This window comes from Megalobrama amblycephala, linkage group LG2 (genome assembly GCF_018812025.1).
Source record: "Megalobrama amblycephala isolate DHTTF-2021 linkage group LG2, ASM1881202v1, whole genome shotgun sequence".
Lineage (NCBI taxonomy): Eukaryota > Metazoa > Chordata > Actinopteri > Cypriniformes > Xenocyprididae > Megalobrama > Megalobrama amblycephala.
The window spans coordinates 11,103,133-11,126,026 of record NC_063045.1 but is presented as its reverse complement, the minus strand read 5'-3'; the positions used below and the strand labels follow the sequence as shown (position 1 = coordinate 11,126,026).

The following is a 22,894-nucleotide window of genomic DNA, read 5'->3' as shown; positions in this document are numbered from 1 at the left end:
AACGTCATATTAAAACATTGTGTGTGTGTATGTATGTATGTACGTATGTGTGCATATAATTCTTTTTTACTCTAAATGCAGTATAAATATAAATGTGTCGCAAAAACAATGGTTGAATAAAAATACAATTACAAGCACAGGACATGATAGCAGTAAACATGATGACCTGTTTAAAAAGACTTTCTTAAGTAACTAATAAATTCTACCAAAAAGGGTTGTCTTCAAACATAGAATCACTTTTGGTTTTTGAATGATTTTTTGGGAATTTTGGGGGGCTTTTCACTGTTAATCACCACTGGAGCTGCAAAATGTCAGCTGGTGGTTCCAGCACGGTTTTTCTTGCATTTAATAAAGCTGCCATTGAATCATCCATCCAGGGTTGATAATCCATGCTTTTGTGATTTGATGACTTACACAAAGCATCACTGTCTGACTCTGTTACAAAAGACTGTGGCTTTTCAGATATGTAATCATGGTTTACTGTAAGCTCAAAACATTTACCCTCCCTAAACCCTACTAGGCCTAAGAAATGAGAGCACATGTTCATATGTTGAATTTCAAGTTTCTAAAGTTGTCTGATATGGTACTGTGCCTTGGGGAAGCTACTGAGTAGATTTGAAACTTAAGCCTGAGAAGTGCAAGCAAAACCGACATTAAGCAAAATAGAGCGCTTTAATTTGCTTAAAAATATCTTACTTGTCTAAAGCCACATTATGCACATAAAAAGTATGAACGCTTACATCAGCACAGGATGACACAGCTACTGCTTTGACACATAAGCGCAAACGGCTCTTTTCTGAGCGTCTGTGGTAAAAGCTGAGGTTTCTGCATACAGATATACAGTGTCTTACCGTACTGTGAACACTGCGAGCACGAAATGTTGTTTCGGTATAACATACCTCTTCCTCACAAGTCGGGACTGTTTTAATAATAATAATAATATTTTCAAACTACAAATTTGTCTGAAACGGTGTTATAACAGATTTTTAAAATGGATATAGTGGCACATTTTTTGAACAATTAATTTCACTTATTTTTGAAAATTGAATGTCCATAGATGAAAAAAGTACTTGCCATTTTGTGATTGTGCCTTGTTTGCTCTTCCTTCTGAGAAAGATTATTGCCGCCACAGCTAATACAGCCAGTATCACTAAACTAACTAATATTCCCACCCAATGTGATGACTTCAGTTCTGTAATGAACAAACAGAAAATAGTAATAATTATAAATGAGTCCTGCAGTGTTTGATTTCATTCCAAGACATTGATTGAATGCTGTAGAAGATTATCTCACTTAATATGTCTCTGTTGGAAATCTGTTTTAAACTAAATCTACAATCAATGAATTACATAATCAGTAACATCACAGCTGCCGTACCTGGACATGTGTGAGTCTGACAGAGTTGAGTGACATTGAGATGTTTTGTCTGGTTTCTGATGGGATTGTTGATCACACAGCTGTAGGTGTTTTTATCCTGATATTCCACCTCCAGAGGTAGAGAGAGACTGATGCTGAGATCAGACACACTGATGCTGGACAATAAACTGTTTCCTTTGTACCAGGAGAGAGTCACATGACTCACATTCACAGCTGAACACAACCAATGAACATCTGGACACTGATGAACGTTCAGATGCTGATGATGATGATGATGAACAGTTTGAAGAGTCTCTGATGATGACAGGAATGGGTAGATGAGCTGAAAAACATGGAAAATGGTTCAGTCAGGAGCAGCATGTACATTTAATAAATCATCACAGCAATCAGAAAACATAAAAAGCTGTTTATTTCCAACTCTCAATCCCCCTTTCACCACCCCACTATCACTTGGGTAAAGTTGGTTTTATATTTGCACATTCTGACATCCGTATTCAATAGCCTTGTTAATCACACTACATTGGACATTCAGTGGACATTCACAAGTAAATATGCCATTAAAACAATACTTGCCTATTTTGATCACCTTTGAAAAATGTTTTAAGTTGAAAATCATTGGTTGTCAATATATCATGTCGCTGCTTAAAATTCACAAACATTAATTTATTGCACATTTATTGGAAAGTCTGAATTTATCAGAAGTCCGAATGTGTGAATATAAAACCAACTTTTTCCGAAGTCCCACTATCTTGATTTATTGACCATTGAACATTTAATTGTACTCACCATAGACATTAACACTGAAACTCCTGTAGGAGTTATTTTTCCTGAAGATGCTCAGTTTATAAAGTCCAGAGTCTGTGGTTCTGATGTTTCTGATGGTCAGAGATCCAGACTGTGTGTCCATTCTCAGTCTGTCTCCAAACATTACATTACTGTCAAACATGTCAGTGTTCTGCTTATATATTTCAGCTATACGAGTCTCTGAACTGTCAAGTCTATAAACCCACAGTATATGATCATCTCTCTGTATTTCAGTAACATCAGTGTTTAGAGTGACAGAATCTCCCTCCATCACTGACACTGACTTCACTTCATCTGTGTCACCTAACACACCTGAAACACAAACAGAAACTTACTTACTTAATGTATTTTTACAGTTTTAGAGACAATTACAAGGCAAAGCCAACAATTGCAGAGTTTATTAACTCAAACACATGCCCATAATAAAATACCATTATACAAAACATGTTTGTTTACAGTTTTATCACCATTTCTCCATGCAACTGAACTCAGTCTGATTGTTTACTCTTTCACACGTTATGTTTTCCAGATGTTGAGCTTCAAGGCTGAACAACATACTCAAACATGTCGACACAAGCATGCTTTCCCCTGATTTCGCATTTCCTCCATCCTTACTAAAAGATAACATGTCAACTTTTGGGAGTGAAACCACATTTAATAAAAGTGATAAACACTTACCACGTGAGAACCAAATCCACAGGCAGAAGAAAAAAGATTTACGAATCATATTCACAGTTCCCTAAATATCCGATCAAAAAACTCCTCATGATTTAGTAGAGCGCGTTTGTTTGATGAAATCCATAATGCGTTTTTTTAAACTATGAAAACTGAAGTAAAAACAAAGGCCATTTCGAAGAATTAACTTAATAGGCCTAAAAGCGGATAATTCAGTATCGTTTTCGCTTCTCAAGATGGGATACACAAAACCCGTTACTATGAGGGTGTATGTGTTTCAGCTGGTAACGTTCATTAAAATATAGTTTATAGGCCTATTCGCGATTCATCCTTCTATTAAAAACGCACGTTTTTACAGATTTTTTAAAAAAATTAATGAAGAAATACAGAACCCCAAAACGCTGCTTCAATGATTTCAGTCTTCCAGATTGTCTGGAAAACGCCCCGCCCCTTCAGGGTCCTCCTATTGTTGCCTGAGTTCAGATTCAGTTTTTAAAGAGGAGTTCTTTACAGTAACTTTGAGCATTAGAGGAAAATTAGCTCGTTCATCGACACAAACAGGATGAAGACTGTGAGTTGGGACTGTTATAGTGCAGATTTTTTACATGATTATGCATACTTTGTTCTACTTGTGGTTTGTATCTCTTCTCTTCAACTCCTTCCTGTCATTTTCCTGTTAGCAAGAACAAAATATCAACTGTACATTTTTTTTCCTGCCCACATCAGCTGCTATCTGTAATCTACGACAGGATTTTAATAGTTTTTATTTGCATATCAAACAAATCACAAAGCTGCTGCTAAGCTAATAAATGACAGAGTCGGTTGACAGTTGCTTTAGTCTGAGAAAAGAGAAGGAAATGTTGACATTATGACAAAGAAATATGGTGTTTAACATCTCAGTACATCCTGCAGTGCAAAAGGCCATTAAATCCAATATATCTGAGATGTCAAATCAACGCACAAAAGTTACATAAACTTATATATTGAATAGTTGATGTCATTTCACTTCTATACCCACTAGTTCACACTATCGAGTGATTTTCTGACACTTTGGGTTTTGGTTGGCCACTATTTCCTGTACAGAAATCTATTATGTTGTTGAAAAGTGTGTATGATGAATGTTTGTGCATGTGGGAATAACAGACAGCACTATTCCTGTGTCTAACATCCTTTTAAGAAATTTAAACAACACATTAACATGATGTTGTTTTGAACACCATCCGTAATGTTCACAGTCATATTCTGACAATTCTGATTTACAAACGCATCTGCACACATGCATCATGGTGTATTGTAAGAAATGTTAATACAAAAATTCAGAGTTTGTTCATTGTATTTAGTCTCAGTCGACTCATTGTTCTCACTGAAGGATAAGGTCAAGGTTAGCCACTATACTCAAAGCAGACTTTCATGACTTAAATGACTTCAAGTTCATGTAAGTTTCCTTGAACTATAGGCCATATCTCACCTCTAGCTTCTTCCGCTTCTTTCAGTTCTCAGCTCAGTTCATTGCACTTTTCGTAACATGCGAGCATGTTTCTGTTCAAATCTACAGACAGTCATTTTTACAGAATCTATACACAGTTTCAGTTAAAAGTTCTTGTTCTGTTACATATGATGAAGTATGCTGTTTTATCGTAACGCAACACATTTATTTCTTTAAGTTGCAGGCCGTGGGTTCATCTGCAGACCTTCACCCACATGCAGCGTTTCCACAGAATGTTTTGCATCTCATATCTCCAATAATAGACCCCCGTACCACATCTGACCAAAGACCACATACATCTCATTCTGAGCGGAGCAGGTAATGTGTCACAGTGCATGAAGCGCATCGCATTCGATCTGTACATTAAAAAAGTACTTGTGCAGGACTGCAAAATAGAAAAAAGAAGATAAGAAGCATTTTGCAACAGGAAAAGTTTCACTATAAAAGTGGCAATGCTGATAACATGCAACCATTCAATCCTCTAGATATTTAAAAGAATACTGTTCATTTATATTTATTGATTTATACCATTTTGTTTGATTATTTTCTGCAACACAAAAGCCTGTATTTATAATTGTTGTGAATATTAAAATGGTCAAATCATGAAAAATGGATTTCCTCTAGAAATACAGCACACTGTATATCACTCCAAACTTTCTTCTAAGCCTGAAAAGGTTGAATCTAACTTGCAAAAATGGCTCAAATTGTAATGTCAGGAACCTGAATATTAATGCATGAAATTAACATTTATATGGCTTTTTTTTATAGTAACATGCATTTAGTTTTAGTGTCAAAATGTGATTGATTTGTAGATTTTTATATTCTAAAATGAATGAAAGAATCTCAGTCATTACTTTTGGGTGATTCGGTTGCTTCTGTGGCTCACTGATGCTCTTCATCTAGACTAAAGATGCTTTATTGGTGTTAGCGATTAATGGCACATTGAGAACTTTACTGCTTCCTGTAAATAAACATTTAAAAAGCTTTTCACAGTGATGTTTTCATCTTGAGTGTGAGTCTTGAATGTGAGCCAGGGCCATATGACTTATTCCTAAAGTTCAGATTTAAAATGATAAAATCCTGATTTCTGTTTTATATTGGAAAATATGACTTATGACAGACTAACTAGAACAAGCCACATCCTGTAAACACTCTCGAGAAGCATGTGACCAGGAGGTGTGTGTAAATGACAACAGTACAAATCCACAAATCCATTACTTCTGCTTTAGTGGTTTATGACTGCATGCATTAGATGGTCAAAATGGGATATTGAATCCAGGCCTTCGTTTATCACAAGTCTTTGTTTGCAGAACAAATGGCAGCTCATCGACCTTCACTGCAGCTGAGCGGAAACTGAGATCTGATGTTTTGTTCAGTCTCTCAGCAACAAGCAGCTGCACTTTTAATACAGGTACAATGGGTCACCCTGGATGACACCTGTGCTAGATTATCTTCATACAAAGAGATGTCTGATGCGGGGAGTATTCCCCTACAATTACACAAAACATCTGCTCTATATAAAATTGAACCATAATAAAGCATTTGAGAAGAATAGAATTTTTTGTGAAAGCAGGTGTTAACACTCAGAAGACCACTAGGGGGCGATCAGGGGCGAACTTGTCTCTGCAGGTTTTTAATAGTTATTTAATAGTTATATGCATTTCTTTGATCATTGCAGAAATTGGCAAAGACCCATTATAAAATTATTGGTATATGGTTTTAAATCTGTCTGCAGCCTCTGGTGGTGTTCGTTTAATATAAATTCAATGTTTTACAAAGATACTGCCTGAGAATTTCAAACACAAAGATTTTAAAGAAATAAAATTTTGTTTTATTAGACATAAAAAATATTGTTGCAAATCTCTTCAGGTAACTGCTAAAAATTTAATACACAAATTGGCAATATTAAAAATAATATTAAATCTATAATACAAAAGACAATATAATTCAGTGACTCCTACAGGAACTCTAAATCTAAGTGATATTCTCTTCATATCTGCCTTTTGAGTTTCACCTGTTGATAGTTCACAGCTGTCTCTGTTCTGCCCACATGCAGCAATAGTTTCTGTTAGAGATGGAGAGAAACATTCATATCACAAAATAATTACTCTGACCTATAACTAAAACGCTGTTGAATAGGCTGTAACAGAGAATCGGATTCAGAACTATTTCTAACACAATATTCATGAGCCAAATGACAAACATTGTCTTGTTAGCGGGTCTACTTTCATTCAAATGTTGAAATACCACACTAAAATGGCAACAATTTTTTGCCTCAGCAAATTTTCAACAGTGCACCATAACTGAATCTAAAGCAGGATAAGTGTAATCTGACTCCCAAATGAGAGATTCTTATGAGCCGGTGCATTTCAGTGAATTAAAAACATTCAGGGCAACCAGTCTAATCTGATTCCTAATGAATGATTCGTATGAGACGGTTCTTCTCGGTGGATCAAAAACCCTGAACGTGACCAAGTTAAAGTCATTCCGAATGAGTGACTCTAATGTTCTTATAGTGAATTAAAAAATACAGTGCACCAGTCTGACTCCCAAATGATTCTTTTGAGCCCAATTATTCAATTCCATTTTTTGCCTCTACAAACATGAAAAAGTAATTAAAATGTTTGTGTAAACACTCCTATTGTAATAGATTTAGATGAAGACAAACAACATAACTCATTCTCTCTCGCCCTCTCTGAATTAAAGATAATTGAGTTTGGAAATATAACAGGTCATCTATTCATCATGAATGTGAGATTAATGTCTGTCATATTCATTTACAATGATTTCTGTTCACTGACCTGTGGCAGACCTCCCATCTGAAGACAGTAGATGATCTGTGTGTATTCAGACTCTGTGATTGTCAGATCTACAAACACGTGTGGATCAGTGTGAGGAGAATTTCTGCATTTAGCATCAGTTTTACAACAGACAACAACAGACCATTTTTTTGTTCTTTTTTAAAAACAGACATTGTGGCACATTTTTTGAACAATTTCACTTTGAACCCTAAATGTTCATATCTTTGATGAAAAAATTACTACTTGCCATTTTTTGTTGGTTGTTTGCTCTTCCTTCTGAGAAAGATTATTGCCGGCACAGCTAATACAGCCAGTATCACTAAACTAACTAATATTCCCACCCAATGTGATGACTTCAGTTCTGTAATGAACAAACAGAAAATAGTAATAATTATAAATGAGTCCTGCAGTGTTTGATTTCAACCAAGACATTGTTGAATGCTGTAGAGATTATCTCACTTAATATGCCTCTGTTGGAAATCTGTTTTAAACTAAATCGGCAATCAATAATTACATAATCAGTAATATCACAGCTGCCGTACCTGAACATGTGTGAGTCTGACACAGTTGACTGATGTCCAGATGTTGAGTCTGGTTTCTGATGGGATTGTTGATCACACAGCTGTAGGTGTTTTTATCCTGATATTCCACCTCCAGAGGTAGAGAGAGACTGATGCTGAGATCAGACACACTGATGCTGGACAATAAACTGTTTCCTTTGTACCAGGAGAGAGTCACATGACTCACATTCACAGCTGAACACACCAGTGAACATCTGGACACTGATGAACGTTCAGATGATGATGATGATGAACAGTTTGAAGAGTCTCTGATGATGACAGGAATCAGTAAATGAGCTGAAAACATGGAAAATGGTTCAGTCAGGAGCAGCATGTACATTTAATAAATATCTCAGCAATCACAAAACATAAAAAGTTGTTTATTTCCAACTCTCAATCCCCCTTTCACCACTATCTTGATTTATTGATCATTGAATACTTAATTGTACTCACCATAGACATTAACACTGAAACTCCTGTAGGAGCTACTTCTGCTGAAGATGCTCAGTTTATAAAGTCCAGAGTCTGTGGTTCTGATGTTTCTGATGGTCACAGATCCAGACTGTCTGTCCATGCTCAGTCTGTCTCCAAACATTACTTCACTGTCATACAGATCAATGATCTGCTTATATATTTCAGCTATACGAATGTTTGAACTGTCAAGTCTATAAACCCACAATATCTGATCATCCTTCTGTACTTTAACATCAGTGTTTAGAGTGACAGAATCTCCCTCCATCACTGACACTGACTTCACTTCATCTGTATCACCTGAAACACAAACAGAAACTTAAAAAAAAAAAAAAAATCAGGTATTAACAGTTTAAGAGAAAATTGGCATGGCCAGAGGTGTATAGTCCAGGGGTCAGAAAGTAGAAGTCCTGCCATATTTTTCATTTCACCCATTGAAGCGGTGTTAAAGTTAATGAGATAATTAAGTGATAAATTGAGTGATGATTGAGCATTATTGAAGACACCTGATGATAAAAAGCAGAATCACCAAAGGAGAAAATCACAATTTTCAAGCCACCATCGTGGAGATGAGTGTTTGCTTTAGTTGGGCTCTTGACCCTTGACTTTTTAACATTAGATTTGTTTGAGCTGTTAACTGAGCTGTAACAGCCTGACAAGCAAAGAGAAAAGATGATCAGGTGTTGACTATGTTTTCACATAATTGTACTTTTACCTGAACTCATTTAGAGCTCAATCTCGGAGTTAGATTTACAATATTGATTACAGCAGCACTGTGATTATACAGCAGAAGATCAACTTTATCAATATAATCTGAGAGATTTTGCAAAAGGTGTTCTGATCAAAAAAGTCACTTTCATTTAGAGACACAGACATCAAGAATCATCCTGTGAATCTCAACAGTGGTGGCCATCATAAAGCATGTTGCAGTGCATTCTGGGTGCCACCAATCAAAATTCATCCATGGCTCCCATCATGCATGAATAAATTATGAGCTTAATTGTTTTAGTAATTTCCTTTATTCTCACTATTTTATTTTTTTCTGTTTTTATGTGACTTTTTAGTAGCTTGTTTTCTAATGTTCAGAGTTGATCTGTTGATCAGAATATGTTGCTTGTCACCGTTGATGAGATTCACAGGCTGATACTTGATGTCTGTGTGTGCCTAAAAAAGATTTTTTTTGTTTTATTCAGAACAACTTTTGTGAAACCCTTTGGATTATATTGATAAAGCTGATCTTCTGCTGCAGAATCACAGTGCTGCTGTAATCAATAATGTAAATCTAACTCAGAGATTGGGCTCTAAATGAGTTCAGTGACTCAGATCAAATAATGATTATGTAAAAACATAACCAACACCACCTGATCATCTTTTCCCTTTGCTTGTCTAACTGTTAACAACTCAAACAAGATCTAATATTAAAAAGTCAAGGGTCAAGAGCCCAACTAAAGCAAACACTCATCTCCACAATGGTGGCTTAAAAATTGTGATTTTCTCCTTTGGTGATTCTGCTTGTTATCATCAGGTGTCTTCAATAATGCTCAATCATCACTCAATTTATCACTTAATTATCTCATTAACTTTAACACCGCTTCAATGGGTGAAATGAAAAATATGGCAGGACTTCTACTTTCTGACCCCTGGACTATACACCTCTGGGCAAGGCAAAACCAACGACTGCAGAGTTTAACTCAAACACATGCCCATAATAAAATACCATTATACAAAACACGTTTGTTTACAATTTTAACATCATTTCTCCATGAACTGAACTCAGTCTGTTGTTTGCTCTTTCACACATTATGTTTTCCAGATATTGAGCTTCAAGGCTGAACAACATATTCAAACATGTCGACACAAGCATGCTTTCCCCTGATTTCGCATTTCCTCCACCCTTACTAAAAGATAACATGGCAACTTTTGGGAGTGAAACCACATTTAATAAAAGTGATAAACACTTACCACGTGAGAACCAAATCCAAATCCACAGGAAGAAGAAAAAAGATTTATGAATCATATTCACGGTTCAATAAATAAACGATCAAAAAACTCATGATTTAGTAGAGCGCGTTTGTTTGATGAAATCCAAAAATGCGCTCTTTTAAACCATGAAAATTGAAGTAAAATCAAAGACCATTTCGAAGAGTTAACTTAATAGACCTAAAAGCTGTGAATTTAGTATCGTTTTCGCTTCTCAAGATGGGATACACAAAGCCCGTTACTATGAGGGTGGGTGCATGTGTTTCAGCTGGTAACGTTCATTAAAATATAGCCTATAGGCCTATTCGCGATTTATTCTTCCATTGAAAAGGCACGTTTTTGCAGAAAAAAAAAGAAAAAATACAGAACCCCAAAACGCTACTTCATGATTTCAGTCTTCCAGTTTGTCTGGAAAAAACGCCCCGCCCCTCACGGTCCTCCTATTATTGCCTGACTTCAGATCAGTTTTTAAAGAGGCGTCTTTACAGTAACTATGAGCTTTAGAGGAAAATTAGCTCGTTCATCGACACAAACAGGATGAAGAGTTGGGACTGTTATAGTGCAGATTTTTTACATGATTATCTTGTTCTACTTGTGGTTAGTAGCTCTTCTCTAAGCTCTTCTGCAAGGATAACAAAAAAATCAATTGACTGTAAAAACTTTTCCTGCTCAGTGCTCACATCAGCTGCTATCTCTGATCTACCAAATACGACGGGTTTTTTTAAAATAAGGTTTTTATTATTTGCATATCAAAATCACAAAGCTGCTGCTTACCTAATAAATGACGGTTGACAGTTGCTTTAGTCTGAGAAAAGAGAAGGAAATGTTGACATTATGTCAAAGAAATATGGTGTTTAACATCTCAGCACATCCTGCAGCGCAAAAGGCCATTAAATCCAATATATCTGAGATGTCAAATCAACACACAAAAGTTACATAAACTTATATATTGAATAGTTGATGTCATTTCACTTCTATACCCACTAGTTCACACTATCGAGTGATTTTCTGACACTTTGGGTTTTGGTTGGCCACTATTTCCTGTACAGAAATCTAGTTATGTTGAAAAGTGTGTGTGATGAATGTTTGTGCATGTGGGAATAACAGACAGCACTATTCCTGTGTAACATCCTTTTAGGAAATTTAAACAACACATTAACATGATGCTGTTTTGAACACCATCCATAATGTTCACAGTCCTGTTCCGACAATTCTGATTTACAAACGCATCTGCACACATGCATCATGGTGTATTGTAAGAAATGTAATACAAAAATTCAGAGTTTGTTCATTGTATTTAGTCTCAGTCGACTCATTGTTCTCACTGAAGGATAAGGTCAAGGTTAGCCACTATACTCAAAGCAGACTTTCATGACTTAAATGACTTCAAGTTCATGTAAGTTTCCTTGAACTATAGGCCATATCTCACCTCTAGCTTCTTCCGCTTCTTTCAGTTCTCAGCTCAGTTCATTGCACTTTTCGTAACATACAAGTATGTTTCTGTTCAAGTCTACAGACAGTCATTTTTACAGCATCTATACGCAATTTCAGTTAAAAGTTCTTGTTCTGTTAAATATGATGAAGTATGTTTAACGTAATGCAACACATTTATTTCTTTAAGTTGCAGGCCGTGGGTTCATCTGCAGACCTTCACCCACATGCAGCGTTTCCACAGAATGTTTTGCATCTCATATCTCCAATAATAGACCCCCGTACCACATCTGACCAAAGACCACATACATCTCATTCTGAGCGGAGCAGGTGATGTGTCACAGTGCATGAAGCGCATCGCATTCGATCTGTACATTAAAAAAGTACTTGTGCAGGACTGCAAAATAGAAAAAAAGAAGATAAGAAGCATTTTGCAACAGGAAAGGTTTCACTATAAAAGTGGCAATGCTGATAACATGCAACCAGTCAATCCTCTAGATATTTAAAAGAACACTGTTCATTTATATTTATTGATTTATACCATTTTGTTTGATTATTTTCTGCAACACAAAAGCCTGTATTTATAATTGTTGTGAATAATAAAATTGTCATATCATGAAAAATTGATTTCCTCACACTGTCACTCCAAACTTTCTTCTAACCCTGAAAAGGTTGAATCTAACTTGCAAAAATGGCTCAAATTGTGATTTCAGAAACCTGAATATTAATACATGAAATTAACATTTACTTTTTTTTTTTTATAGTAACATGCATTTAGTTTTAGTGTCAAAATGTGATTGATTTGTAGATTTTTATATTGTAAAATGAAAATGAATTCATATAAATGAAATTTATTTTCTAAAATGGGTGATTTGGTTGCTTCTGTGGCTCACTGATGCTCTTCATCTAGACTAAAGATGCTTTATTGGTGTTAGCGATTCATGGCACATTTTGAACTTTACTGCTTCCTGTAAATAAACATTTAAAAAGCTTTTCACAGTGATGTTTTCATCTTGAGTGTGAGTCTTGAATGTGAGCCAGGGCCATATGACTTATTCCTAAAGTTTCAGATTTAAAATGATAAAATCTTGATTTCTGTTTTATATTGGAAAATATGACTTATGACAGACTAACTAGAACAAGCCACATCCTGTAAACACTCTCAAAAAGCATGTGACCAGGAGGTGTGTGTAAATGACAACAGTACAAATCCACAAATCCATTACTTCTGCTTCAGTGGTTTATGACTGCATGCATTAGATGGTCAAAATGGGATATTGAATCCAGGCCTTCGTTTATCACAAGTCTTTGTTTGCAGAACAAATGGCAGCTCATCGACCTTCACTGCAGCCGAGTGGAAACTGAGATCTGATGTTTTGTTCAGTCTCTCAGCAACAAGCAGCTGCACTTTTAATACAGGTACAATGGGTCACCCTGGATGACATCTGCGCTATTATCTTCATATAGGGCTGCACAAAAAGATGTCTGATTCTGGTAGTGTTATTTCCTTACAATTACACAGAACATCTGCTCTATATAAAGTGAAACCATAATAAAGCATTTGAGAATTGAACTTTTTGTGAAGGCAGATGTTAACACATTTAGAGGACCACTAGGGGGTGTTCACACAGAACTTGTAATGCATGTTTTTAATCGTTTTCTATGTCAATTTGCACTAGATGTATGCCTTTGATCGTTGCAAAAATTTGCAGAGGACCATTATAGAAATAATTGGTATGTGGTTTTTAATCTGTCTGTAACCTCTAGTGGTGCATTACAAAGATGCTGCCTGAGAATTTCATATTTGTATTTGTGTTATTTGACATCAAAATAATTATAATTTAAAAAAAAGAGATGGATGCAAATCTTTTAAGGTAATCAATAAAAAAATAGGCCTACACAAATAAATGAATTAAATAGTCATTACATGTACAAATTGGTAATATTAAAAATAATATCAAATCTATTATTCATAATTGAGTGACTCCTGCAGGAACTCTGGGTCTAAGTGATATTCTCTTGACATCTGTTTCACGGTATGTGTTGAAAGTTCACAGCTGTCTTTATTCTTCTGCCCACATCCAGCAATTGTTTCTGTTAGAGATGGAGAGAAACATTCATTTCACAAATTACTTTTTTTTTGCCTCTACAAACATGAAAATGTAATTGAAAATGTCTGTGTAAACACTCCTTTTTTAATAGATTTAGATTAAGACAAATGACAAAACTCATTCTCTCTCACCCTCTATGAATTTAAGATAACTGGGTTTGGAAGTACAACAGGTCATTTATTCATCATGATTGTGAGATTAATGTCTGTCATATTTATTTACAATGACTGTGGCAGATCTCTCATCTGAAGACAGTAGATGATCTGAGTGTATTCAGACTCTGTGATTGTCAGATCTACAAACACGTGTGGATCAGAGTTTGTGTATTTAGTGTCAGTTTTACAAGCTCTTCCTGCTCAGATAAAATGCTCGGAGTAAATAAAGCAAATTTTGTTTCCCCTTGACATCAGAATTGGTTATACTGCCATCTAGTGAAACAATGGCAGACAATATACAACCAATAAAATCTACTGAACATGGCCAACAGAGTTGAGTGATGTTGTCCAGATGTTTGGTCCGGTTTCTGATGGGATTGTTGATCACACAGCTGTAGGTGTTTTTATCCTGATATTCCACCTCCAGAGGTAGAGAGAGACTGATGCTGAGATCAGACACACTGATGCTGGACAATAAACTGTTTCCTTTGTACCAGGAGAGAGTCACATGACTCACATTCACAGCTGAACACAACAATGAACAATTTGATGATGATGATGATGAACAGTTTGAGGAGTTACTGGTGATGATGGGAATGGGAAGATGAGCTGGAAAAACATCAATAACAGTATTTAGATTATTTAGATTATCAATATAGTACAAAGGAACCCATGGAGGATTTCAGTGCAGTGAGAGAGGCTGACCTGCATCTCAATCAGCTCCTCCGCTTGTGAATCAGTGTATTGTGTAAAAGAATGTGACTCCCTGACCCTGATCAGTGCCCTGACTACTGAACTAGGGCGCTGATTGAGACGCACGCTGTGGCTTTCCTCTAGAGAGACACTACCATCTTCTGGTCCCAGCGCTGTGTTTAGTGTATATTGCCTTGCCTGTAGTGTTCAGGTAAAGAACTGTGTGGTGTGCTTCAGGTAATTTTTGTACTTGAGATTTATCTTATTCTCACTCTACGAGTGTCTGTTGTTAACTTTAAACGTCCACAGTATCAGATCATCTCTCTGTGTTTCAGTAACATCAGTGTTTAGAGTGACAGAATCTCCTCCATCACTGACACTGACTCCAACAATTTAGAGAAAAATACAATTTTAGAGAAAATTACATGGCAAAACCAACAATTTCTGACAAATACTAAAATACGTGCCCATAATATTTTGATGTTTGGATACATAAATTTAAAATCATCTCTTCATGAACCCAAAGCCTGGTGTTTATGCTTTACACAGCTGTTTGGAAGCTCAGTTTACAAAATACTTAATTTACAACTAATATTGCAAATGCAGAATTATAGAATGTATTGTGCGGGAAGCGTTTCACAAAAAAAGATCACATGGAAATCCACACTGGAAAAAAGCCACACATGTGATCCTGTGTGGGAAGAGTTTCGCATAAAGAAGCTCTGTTAAATCACACCTGCGCTTTCAAAGACACAATGGTGTGAAGAATTACATGTGCTTTGATTGTGGGAAGACCTATTTTACAGATGCTGAACTGAAAGAGCATCAGAGAGTTCACACTGGAGAAAAACCTTACAAGTGTTCACTCTGTGACAAGAGATTCAGTCATTTAGGATCTCTAAATTCACATGAGAGGATCCACAATGGAGAGAAGCCGTATCACTGCCCGAATTCACGCTGCGTCTTCATCAAATGTGACACAATAACGTTTCGAGCAACAAAAGCTCTCTTCCATATAAATTATATTTCATGCAATGTAGCTCTGTCTGTGAATGTAAATGATCTGCAAAGTTGTGAAGCTAAAAGTGCACGATAAATAAAATTATTGTCTCTCAAAAGAAAGAATCTACTCTGAACCGCTTAAATTCAAATCCCACGTTTGTGACAAACATCTGTGATAACTAATGAGTGTCCATGGTAACAGATTAATGGCAGGAAACTAGAACAAAGGAAACATGTGGCAGAAATTTCGCTGAGATTGGAGTACATTTAGGGTGTGCTAAACAAAACTGAAATTCTGTCTTAATGACCATAACAGCATGTAATTAATAATTATACAAGACCATTAGTAACTGTTGAATTAGTTTAAAAACGAGAACACATAACAGTGTTGTTATTCTTAAAATGTGACATTACAATGCTGCAGATGAGAACTGATCTTTGAAAAACTGCATTCTGATCTAGATCATGATGACAGTCCGACATATCAACATGTAAGTTCTCGCAGACGTAAAAGCAGAATGTTAAAAAATGAAATTACTGTACTGTAAAGAAAGTGAACAAAATTGAGATCTGATCTAGATATTTACAGTCAGGACTTACTAAGTACATGCCAAAAATTAGCACTGAAAAGGTGTGGACAGTTATTTTTGCGGCTGACACTAGTGCATGTGCATTTGTAGGAGTTTCCCTTTCAGGCACAAAATTTATGGGAGGAAGACTATTTAAATGAATCACGCAACACAATTTACTAAAGTTAACTGTCATCTGGATTATGTGAATTCACGTCATTTCATATTTACATGAAATGCAGGGATTCCCCAACTTTTTTGTCAGCTGAACCTCTTTGACCTAATATATTTACTTGAAGTATCCACTGAGATTTAAAGTGAATAAGTTAAGTCCAGTAGAATTAAATTCACGGTTCTCCAACGTATGTTACTGGTCACATGCAGTTAGGCCTAAACAAATAAAATATTTTAGTTTCATTATTGTTTTATTTTGATTATTTTACATTTATGATTTAATTATCTTTTCATTAAATTCACAAAAACCCTGCAGCTCCATCACAAACCCCAGTCTGAGAAACCCGGACGTAATGTAATATTTAATGCACTTCATGTCGTTAACAAAGAATGGATTTCTTTATCAGTTTGGTACAAGATTATCATATTCAAATCAATGTGATAAAAGAGTTGGGTCAAAACTAATCTAAAAGTAGCCAGATTAAAAAAAAAATGCATTACATTTTTTTTATTACATTATTAATTTAAATTACATTTTAAACTTAAGCATTGGGTTACTCCTAATGATACAAAACAACAACAAAAAACTTTAAAGCGGTTAAAAATGACATATCTTGCTAAGATGCGATTATAGTTTATTATAAGCAGAAAGGGACCATGATGAAAACATTTAGACAGTTTGTGAACCTGTTTTGTTTTAAGACAGTTGTTCTAGTACTGCTGCTCTTCACCGGCAGCTGTAGTTGACAGACGACAAGAACAGTCCGTCCCATTTAACAACGCTCAGTCCGACCTGAGCATTTGTATTGGAACATAGCCTGCATCTCAATGTGCATATCCAAAATAGTATGTGACATTAGTAACATTCAACACAATTTAGGGTGGACAGTATGCACATTGGGATGCAGGGACAGTTTTGGTTTGATCAGTTGTCGCCTCGCAGTGATTACGTCACCACGACGCCATCAGTCTGCAGCATCTGATCTTCTGAGGTGAGCTGAGCAGTTCACGGTGCAGCGTATATTTATCTAACAGTAAAGTAACTATAAGATTTATGCATTGTTTCGATCGGGTACAGCACTATTTTTGCGTCTTTTCTGGCGACGGAAAAAAAACGAATAGCAGAAATTCAGGATGGTTTTTCTGTTTTGCGTTTTTTCTTTGTACGTGTTTGGAGTGATTATGTTATTGTTCCTGCAGAATGTCATTTGTCACAGTATGAACATATGGAAGTGAGGGGATGGGAAGTGTTTATACAATTTTATTCTACCTCTGTTTACCTTTATTAGCTATCAAGATAAGGTTTTATGAAAATTGCCAGTTTATGCACACTTGGGCTAAATTATGTAATTCCTTTAATCTTTTGGAGGTATTAGAAAATCAAACTATGCTATATTTACATTTCAAGTCATTTGCACTTGTTATACTTATATTTATTTATTTACCTGTAGCTTTTCATGAAATGCTGAAAGGAAGCAGAAGAATTTCTGTTAACAGTGTCATTTGTAGACTTGGGTAAAATTGGTTTTATATTCGCACATTCGGACATCCGTATTCAATAGCCTTGTTAATCACACTACATTGGACATTCAGTGGACATTCACAAGTAAATATGCCATTAAAACAATACTTGCCTATTTTGATCGACTGTGAAAAATGTTGTAAGTTGACAATCGTTGGCTGTCAATATCGTGTCGCTGCTTAAAATTCGCAAACATTAATTTATTGCACATTTATTGGAAAGTCTGAATTTATGAGAAGTCCGAATGTGCGAATATAAAACCAACTTTACCCAAGTATGTGTAGCCTATTTCTTTTGATGTAATATTTTACACATCTCAGATTGTTAGAAATAATATGTATATGGAATAACAATAAAACACTTAAAATCAATGAACAAAAAGTCTGCTAAAAGACAAGTTGAATAAAGTTGTAGTATTTAGTCATAATTTCAACATTTGTTTGTTCGTATGACTATACTGCAGATAAAGGTAAGAATAAAAAATGGATGTGAATTAATATAATCATTTTAATAACTTCTTTAATTATTTTTCATTTTACCAGATCTGCTCTACACAGGAATTCCCCTTTTGTGAAACTTCTACAACAATTCACCAATAAATTCTGGAATATTCCCATTATCTTACAAGTGAAGAACATGAATGCTCCAGAACCCTACCGAATAAAACATGAAGACACTGAAGAACAAGGTTGGTGTTCATTCTTGATTCCGCATTAATGATGCTGTTTAAGAACATTAAGGTTATAAAACTGTAAGCACTAAGCAGTTAATCAGATTTAACGGTTGTAGATAGAAAATTCTTAAAGGTGCTAAAGAGGATCTTTTCGTTGTTTAAATGAGCGCATGCTCAATTCGAGGGAACGCCTCCCAAAACTCGTGCACGAGTATTGGAACACGAGTGTTTACCACCGGCATTCGCTGTGTCGTGTTAGTGGATTCATTATGTCGGACTCACCGCAGGTAACTCATAATCTGCAGTTGTTACTCCTGACAAAAACACTGCATGTGGCGCCTGGAGTGCACACGTCTCTCACAAGGAACGTAATGGCAGTGATTGACAAGCCAGAGGGCCAATCGTTTAAGTGATGATCACACAAACGATTGGCTGATGTTTTTAAGGCCCTACCTCGTGCACAGATGATGTATATTAATATTATTCCTTTCAGTGCACCTAATAAATAGTCTTTTATCAGTTAGTAAAGACAGTTTCAAGTAATATTGCAAAAATGTATAAAACAAAACATCCTCTTTAGCACCTTTAAGAGCTGTGAAATAACAGTTAAAGGAGCAAATAATATACAGGACACTTTCCAAAACATGTGGTACAAAATGAAGCCTAAAACTAAGCTTTCTTTTCTTTAGTTGTAAACAAATGTAGGCTAGTGTAAAGAGGTTTGAAAAACATTCATATTGATTGTTAAAATCAGTAGGTCAGACTAGATATTATAAGAGCTGTGTTATTTTATATCTGTTTCACAATCATATTACTAAAATATTAAACCATTTTCATGCTTATTAACACTTTTTCAGCCATTGACAGAATTTTTCGTCATTTATATGAGATAACAGCTGCGTCCAAAATCACATAGCTTACTCTATTGAGTAGGTACTTATTTTGAATAAGTAATTACTTCACAACAGTAGTATAAAATGTAATCTGGAAGTATATTACATTTGCCATGCTGTCATCATGTGACCTGTCCGTTGTGTGCACACAGAATCTTGCTGGATGAAGTAGGTCATCCGGGTACTTTTTGCCTACTTTTTGCCTACTGTGAATTCGGACATACTTCTTTTATCACATACTGTTTTTTGCCTACTATATAGTAGGGAAGTATGCGATTTCAGATGCAGCCTGCCATTGATTGCATTTTCTGGCTTGCCGTGTTTTCACTTAATCATTGTTCTGAATCTGATGCGCATGTAGTCTTTGAAAAAGTCAATTTTCAAGTAATAAAAAATAAAATCCCAAATAATTTCTGGCGTGTTGCGGGCGAATGAGATAAATCACTAATGTGTTGATTTTAATAAAGACACAGAAGTCTGATTTCATGGTAAAATGCAATGAAAGTGCATCACTCTTTTACTTTCATTTTCAACAACAACATGTATCTCTTAAGGGAAAAAAACAAAAACAAAGAAAACATGCATCGAGCACATCCTGGAGGTCATTATACACAAAGGGAAAACCTATGAGATATTGCTTAATAACTTAACAGCTTTAAAAATTTACACAAGCTTAACATTTTTTATAGCAGTTCTGCTGTCATATCAAGGTTCACCTGTGTTCTTTTTTTCCTCTTTTGTTTTAGACCAGAAGGAAGAATATGAGGAGACTGAAGAATTTACTGAAGTTAAGGAAAAACAGGATGTCAAATCTGTAAAACAAACTTCAAGCCACACACTGAAAAGAAGAGCCAAACAATCTTATACCTGCACTCAGTGTGGAAAGAGCTTTTCACACAAACAAAATCTGAAACATCACACAAGAGTTCATAGTGGAGAGAAACCTTTCACATGTGATCAGTGTGGGAATAGTTTCACACGAAAAGGATCTCTTGAAGATCACATGAAAATCCACACTGGAGAGAAGCCGCACACATGCGATCAGTGCGGGAAGAGTTACAGACATGCAAACACTCTTAAATCACATCTGCGTTCTCATTCTGGAGAAAGACCTTTTACCTGCGATCAGTGCGGTAAAACGTTTTTAAGGGCTGAATCCCTGAAGAGCCACTTGAAAGTTCATACAAAGGAGAAGCCTTATGTTTGTTCTTTGTGTGGAAATAGTTTTAGTCGACTGAACGTTTTTAAATTACACCAGAAAAGGCACAGCGGTGTGAAGAATCACATATGTTTTGATTGTGGAAAATCCTTTATTAGAGATGCTGAACTGAAACAGCACCAGAAGACTCACACTGGAGAAAAACCTTACAAGTGTTCACACTGCGAAAAGAGTTTCAGTCAGGCAGGACACATGAAAATACATGAGAGGATCCACACTGGAGAGAAGCCGCACACATGCGATCAGTGTGGGAAGAGTTTCGCACATGCAAACACTCTTAAATTACATTTGCTTTCTCATTCTGGAGAAAGACGGTATAACTGCGATCAGTGCAGTAAGACATTTGTTAGGGCAGATTGTCTGAAGAACCACCTCAAAGTTCATAGAAAGGAGAAGCTTCACATGTGTTCTTTGTGTGGAAAGAGTTTTACACAGCTGGTTGCTTTAAAATTAAACCAGAAAAGACACAGTGGTGTGAAGAATCATGTGTGCTTTGATTGTGTGAAGACATTATTACAGATGCTGAACTGAAACTGTACCAGAGAATTCACACTGGAGAAAAACCTTACAGCATCTTTAAAAATACATGAGAGGAGCCACAGTAAAGAGAGGCTGTATTACTGTGGGGAGATTTTTTGTAAATTAGCTTCTCTACTCAGTCATACAAAAACCAAAATTCTAATGCATTAAAATCTCTCTTACATATAAACTATATAAAAGTTACAAAGAACCGTCATCCAGTGTTGCCAACAATTTCATCCTTGTGATTAGATCTAATCACTTGACCACTTCAGATATATTTACCAAATGCAGATGAAAGATTTACTATAATGATAGGGAAATATTTTATGATTTTGGCATGTATAAAGGTGATTATTGTGTTATTCCCAATGCCATTACCATTTGCACATGTAAAGTATTACAGTCTAAATGAGGTATCATTAAATAATTAATATTTTTGCACAAATTTGTTTTTGGTTAATGCTAATTTATAAATACACTTTTGTCCATTGTTAGATTGTGTTCTTATTTATACATCACTTCATATCAATATTTAAAATTGTATTGTTATATGTAGAAATTTACATAAGATAAACATTTTAAATGTTTTAAAATTATTGTTTATTCATGTTAACTATAGTGTAATGTTAATATTTACAAAATATGAATCTCCAATGCACGTTTATGAGAGCACCATGACGCATGTGTGTTGGGTTGATGTGCGAGACGTGTCAACACAGCGTGTGTGTGTGTGTGTGTGTACATGAGGCGTTGTTGTGTGAACGCACATTGAGGATTAATATTTTGTAAAAGTGGTAAATTATTTATTTATTTGTTTTGCACAAACAATGCATTTACATCGCGTTAAAAAATTGAGGATAAACCACTGGAGTCACACGGATTACTTTAATTATGTCTTTACTATCTTTCTGGTGCTTGAAAGTGGTAGTTGCGTATAGACTTTCATTGGAGGGACAGAAATCTTTGGTTTCATTAAAAAGATCTTCATTTGTGTCCTGAAGATGAACAAAAGTGTTATGGGTTTGGAACGACATGAGAGTGAGTAATTATTGACTGAATTTTCATTTTTGGGTGAACTAACCCTTTAATAAAACTGCTATGATAGAAAGATCAATGTATTGGTCCTATGAAAAGATAAACAGAAATCATCTCTTAATGGTGCAGTTGAATTTTATTTAAGATTGTGTTGTTGGAAGTCAGTTTGTGTTTGCTCATCTCTTTTTTCCTGTTCTCTTCTTTTCTACAATGCTTGCTTGTTAACTAATGTGTTTTGTCTGAGATTACACTATATATAATATATACAGATTTTGTGACCCAGATAAAGGCCACAGGAACATGGTTGGGAATCCCTGATTTAGCCTGCAGTAAAACACTACATTTCATTCCAAGTCATCTGAGAACATTGTGTCATGGACTGATTTTATGGTGGGATATATAGTTAATCTTTAGTGATATTAAACTGTCCCTGTATAGAAAAGGACTGTCAAAATCTCCAAAATTTGCTCATTGGCAAAACTTTGGCCCCTTAGCACTGGCAGCCCTCACTTAGCCTCCAGGAAGCCTTAGCACTGTTTTATTGAAAAGTTTGAAGTCACCGTTATGGAGGTAAGCACTTGCTTTAGTTGGGATCTTGACCCTTAACTTCAATGTTTTTTTTTTCTTCTGGTTGCTGTAACTGTGTTTCTAGGGCTTCTATAATGTGAAATTATTAAATCTAAATAACTTCACGTTATAGAATCCTTAGAAACACAGTTACAGACTCTGGGTGAGATCAGT

General features: G+C 35.6%; 4 protein-coding genes across 6 annotated transcripts in view; 1 reads left to right on the top strand and 3 right to left on the bottom strand.

Moving 5' to 3' along the window:
* LOC125263570 (SLAM family member 5-like) overlaps nt 1-2,995 on the bottom strand; it is a 148,288-nt gene extending 145,293 nt beyond the window's left edge. The window contains exon 1 of the mRNA XM_048182608.1: nt 2,860-2,995. Within this exon, the coding sequence (XP_048038565.1) occupies nt 2,860-2,908 (49 nt within the window). The 5' untranslated portion in view covers nt 2,909-2,995. The remainder of the gene's footprint in view (nt 1-2,859) is intronic.
* Nucleotides 1-22,894, bottom strand: part of LOC125263588 — a 378,279-nt gene that overhangs the window by 258,701 nt on the left and 96,684 nt on the right. The gene's annotated exons all lie outside the window — the stretch shown is intronic.
* Nucleotides 6,270-10,559, bottom strand: LOC125263576 (SLAM family member 5-like). 2 transcript variants are annotated; one of them, XM_048182618.1, is made up of 6 exons: nt 10,137-10,559; nt 8,157-8,492; nt 7,686-8,000; nt 7,391-7,504; nt 7,144-7,211; nt 6,270-6,407 (listed from the first exon to the last, which is right to left on the bottom strand). In XM_048182618.1, the coding sequence occupies exons 1-6, from the start codon at nt 10,189-10,191 to the stop codon at nt 6,333-6,335; spliced, it is 963 nt and encodes a 320-aa protein (XP_048038575.1). In that variant the 5' UTR covers nt 10,192-10,559; the 3' UTR covers nt 6,270-6,332. The 2 variants fall into 2 exon arrangements, with proteins under 2 accessions (XP_048038575.1, XP_048038576.1); XM_048182619.1 differs by having other exon boundaries at nt 8,157-8,474; nt 10,137-10,558.
* LOC125263553 (zinc finger protein 239-like) lies at nt 17,019-22,011 on the top strand. 2 transcript variants are annotated; one of them, XM_048182580.1, is made up of 3 exons: nt 17,019-17,281; nt 18,354-18,499; nt 20,124-22,011. In XM_048182580.1, exons 1-3 carry the CDS (start codon nt 17,118-17,120, stop codon nt 21,125-21,127), a joined length of 1,314 nt encoding a protein of 437 aa, XP_048038537.1. In that variant the 5' UTR covers nt 17,019-17,117; the 3' UTR covers nt 21,128-22,011. The 2 variants fall into 2 exon arrangements, with proteins under 2 accessions (XP_048038537.1, XP_048038538.1); XM_048182581.1 differs by having other exon boundaries at nt 17,033-17,323.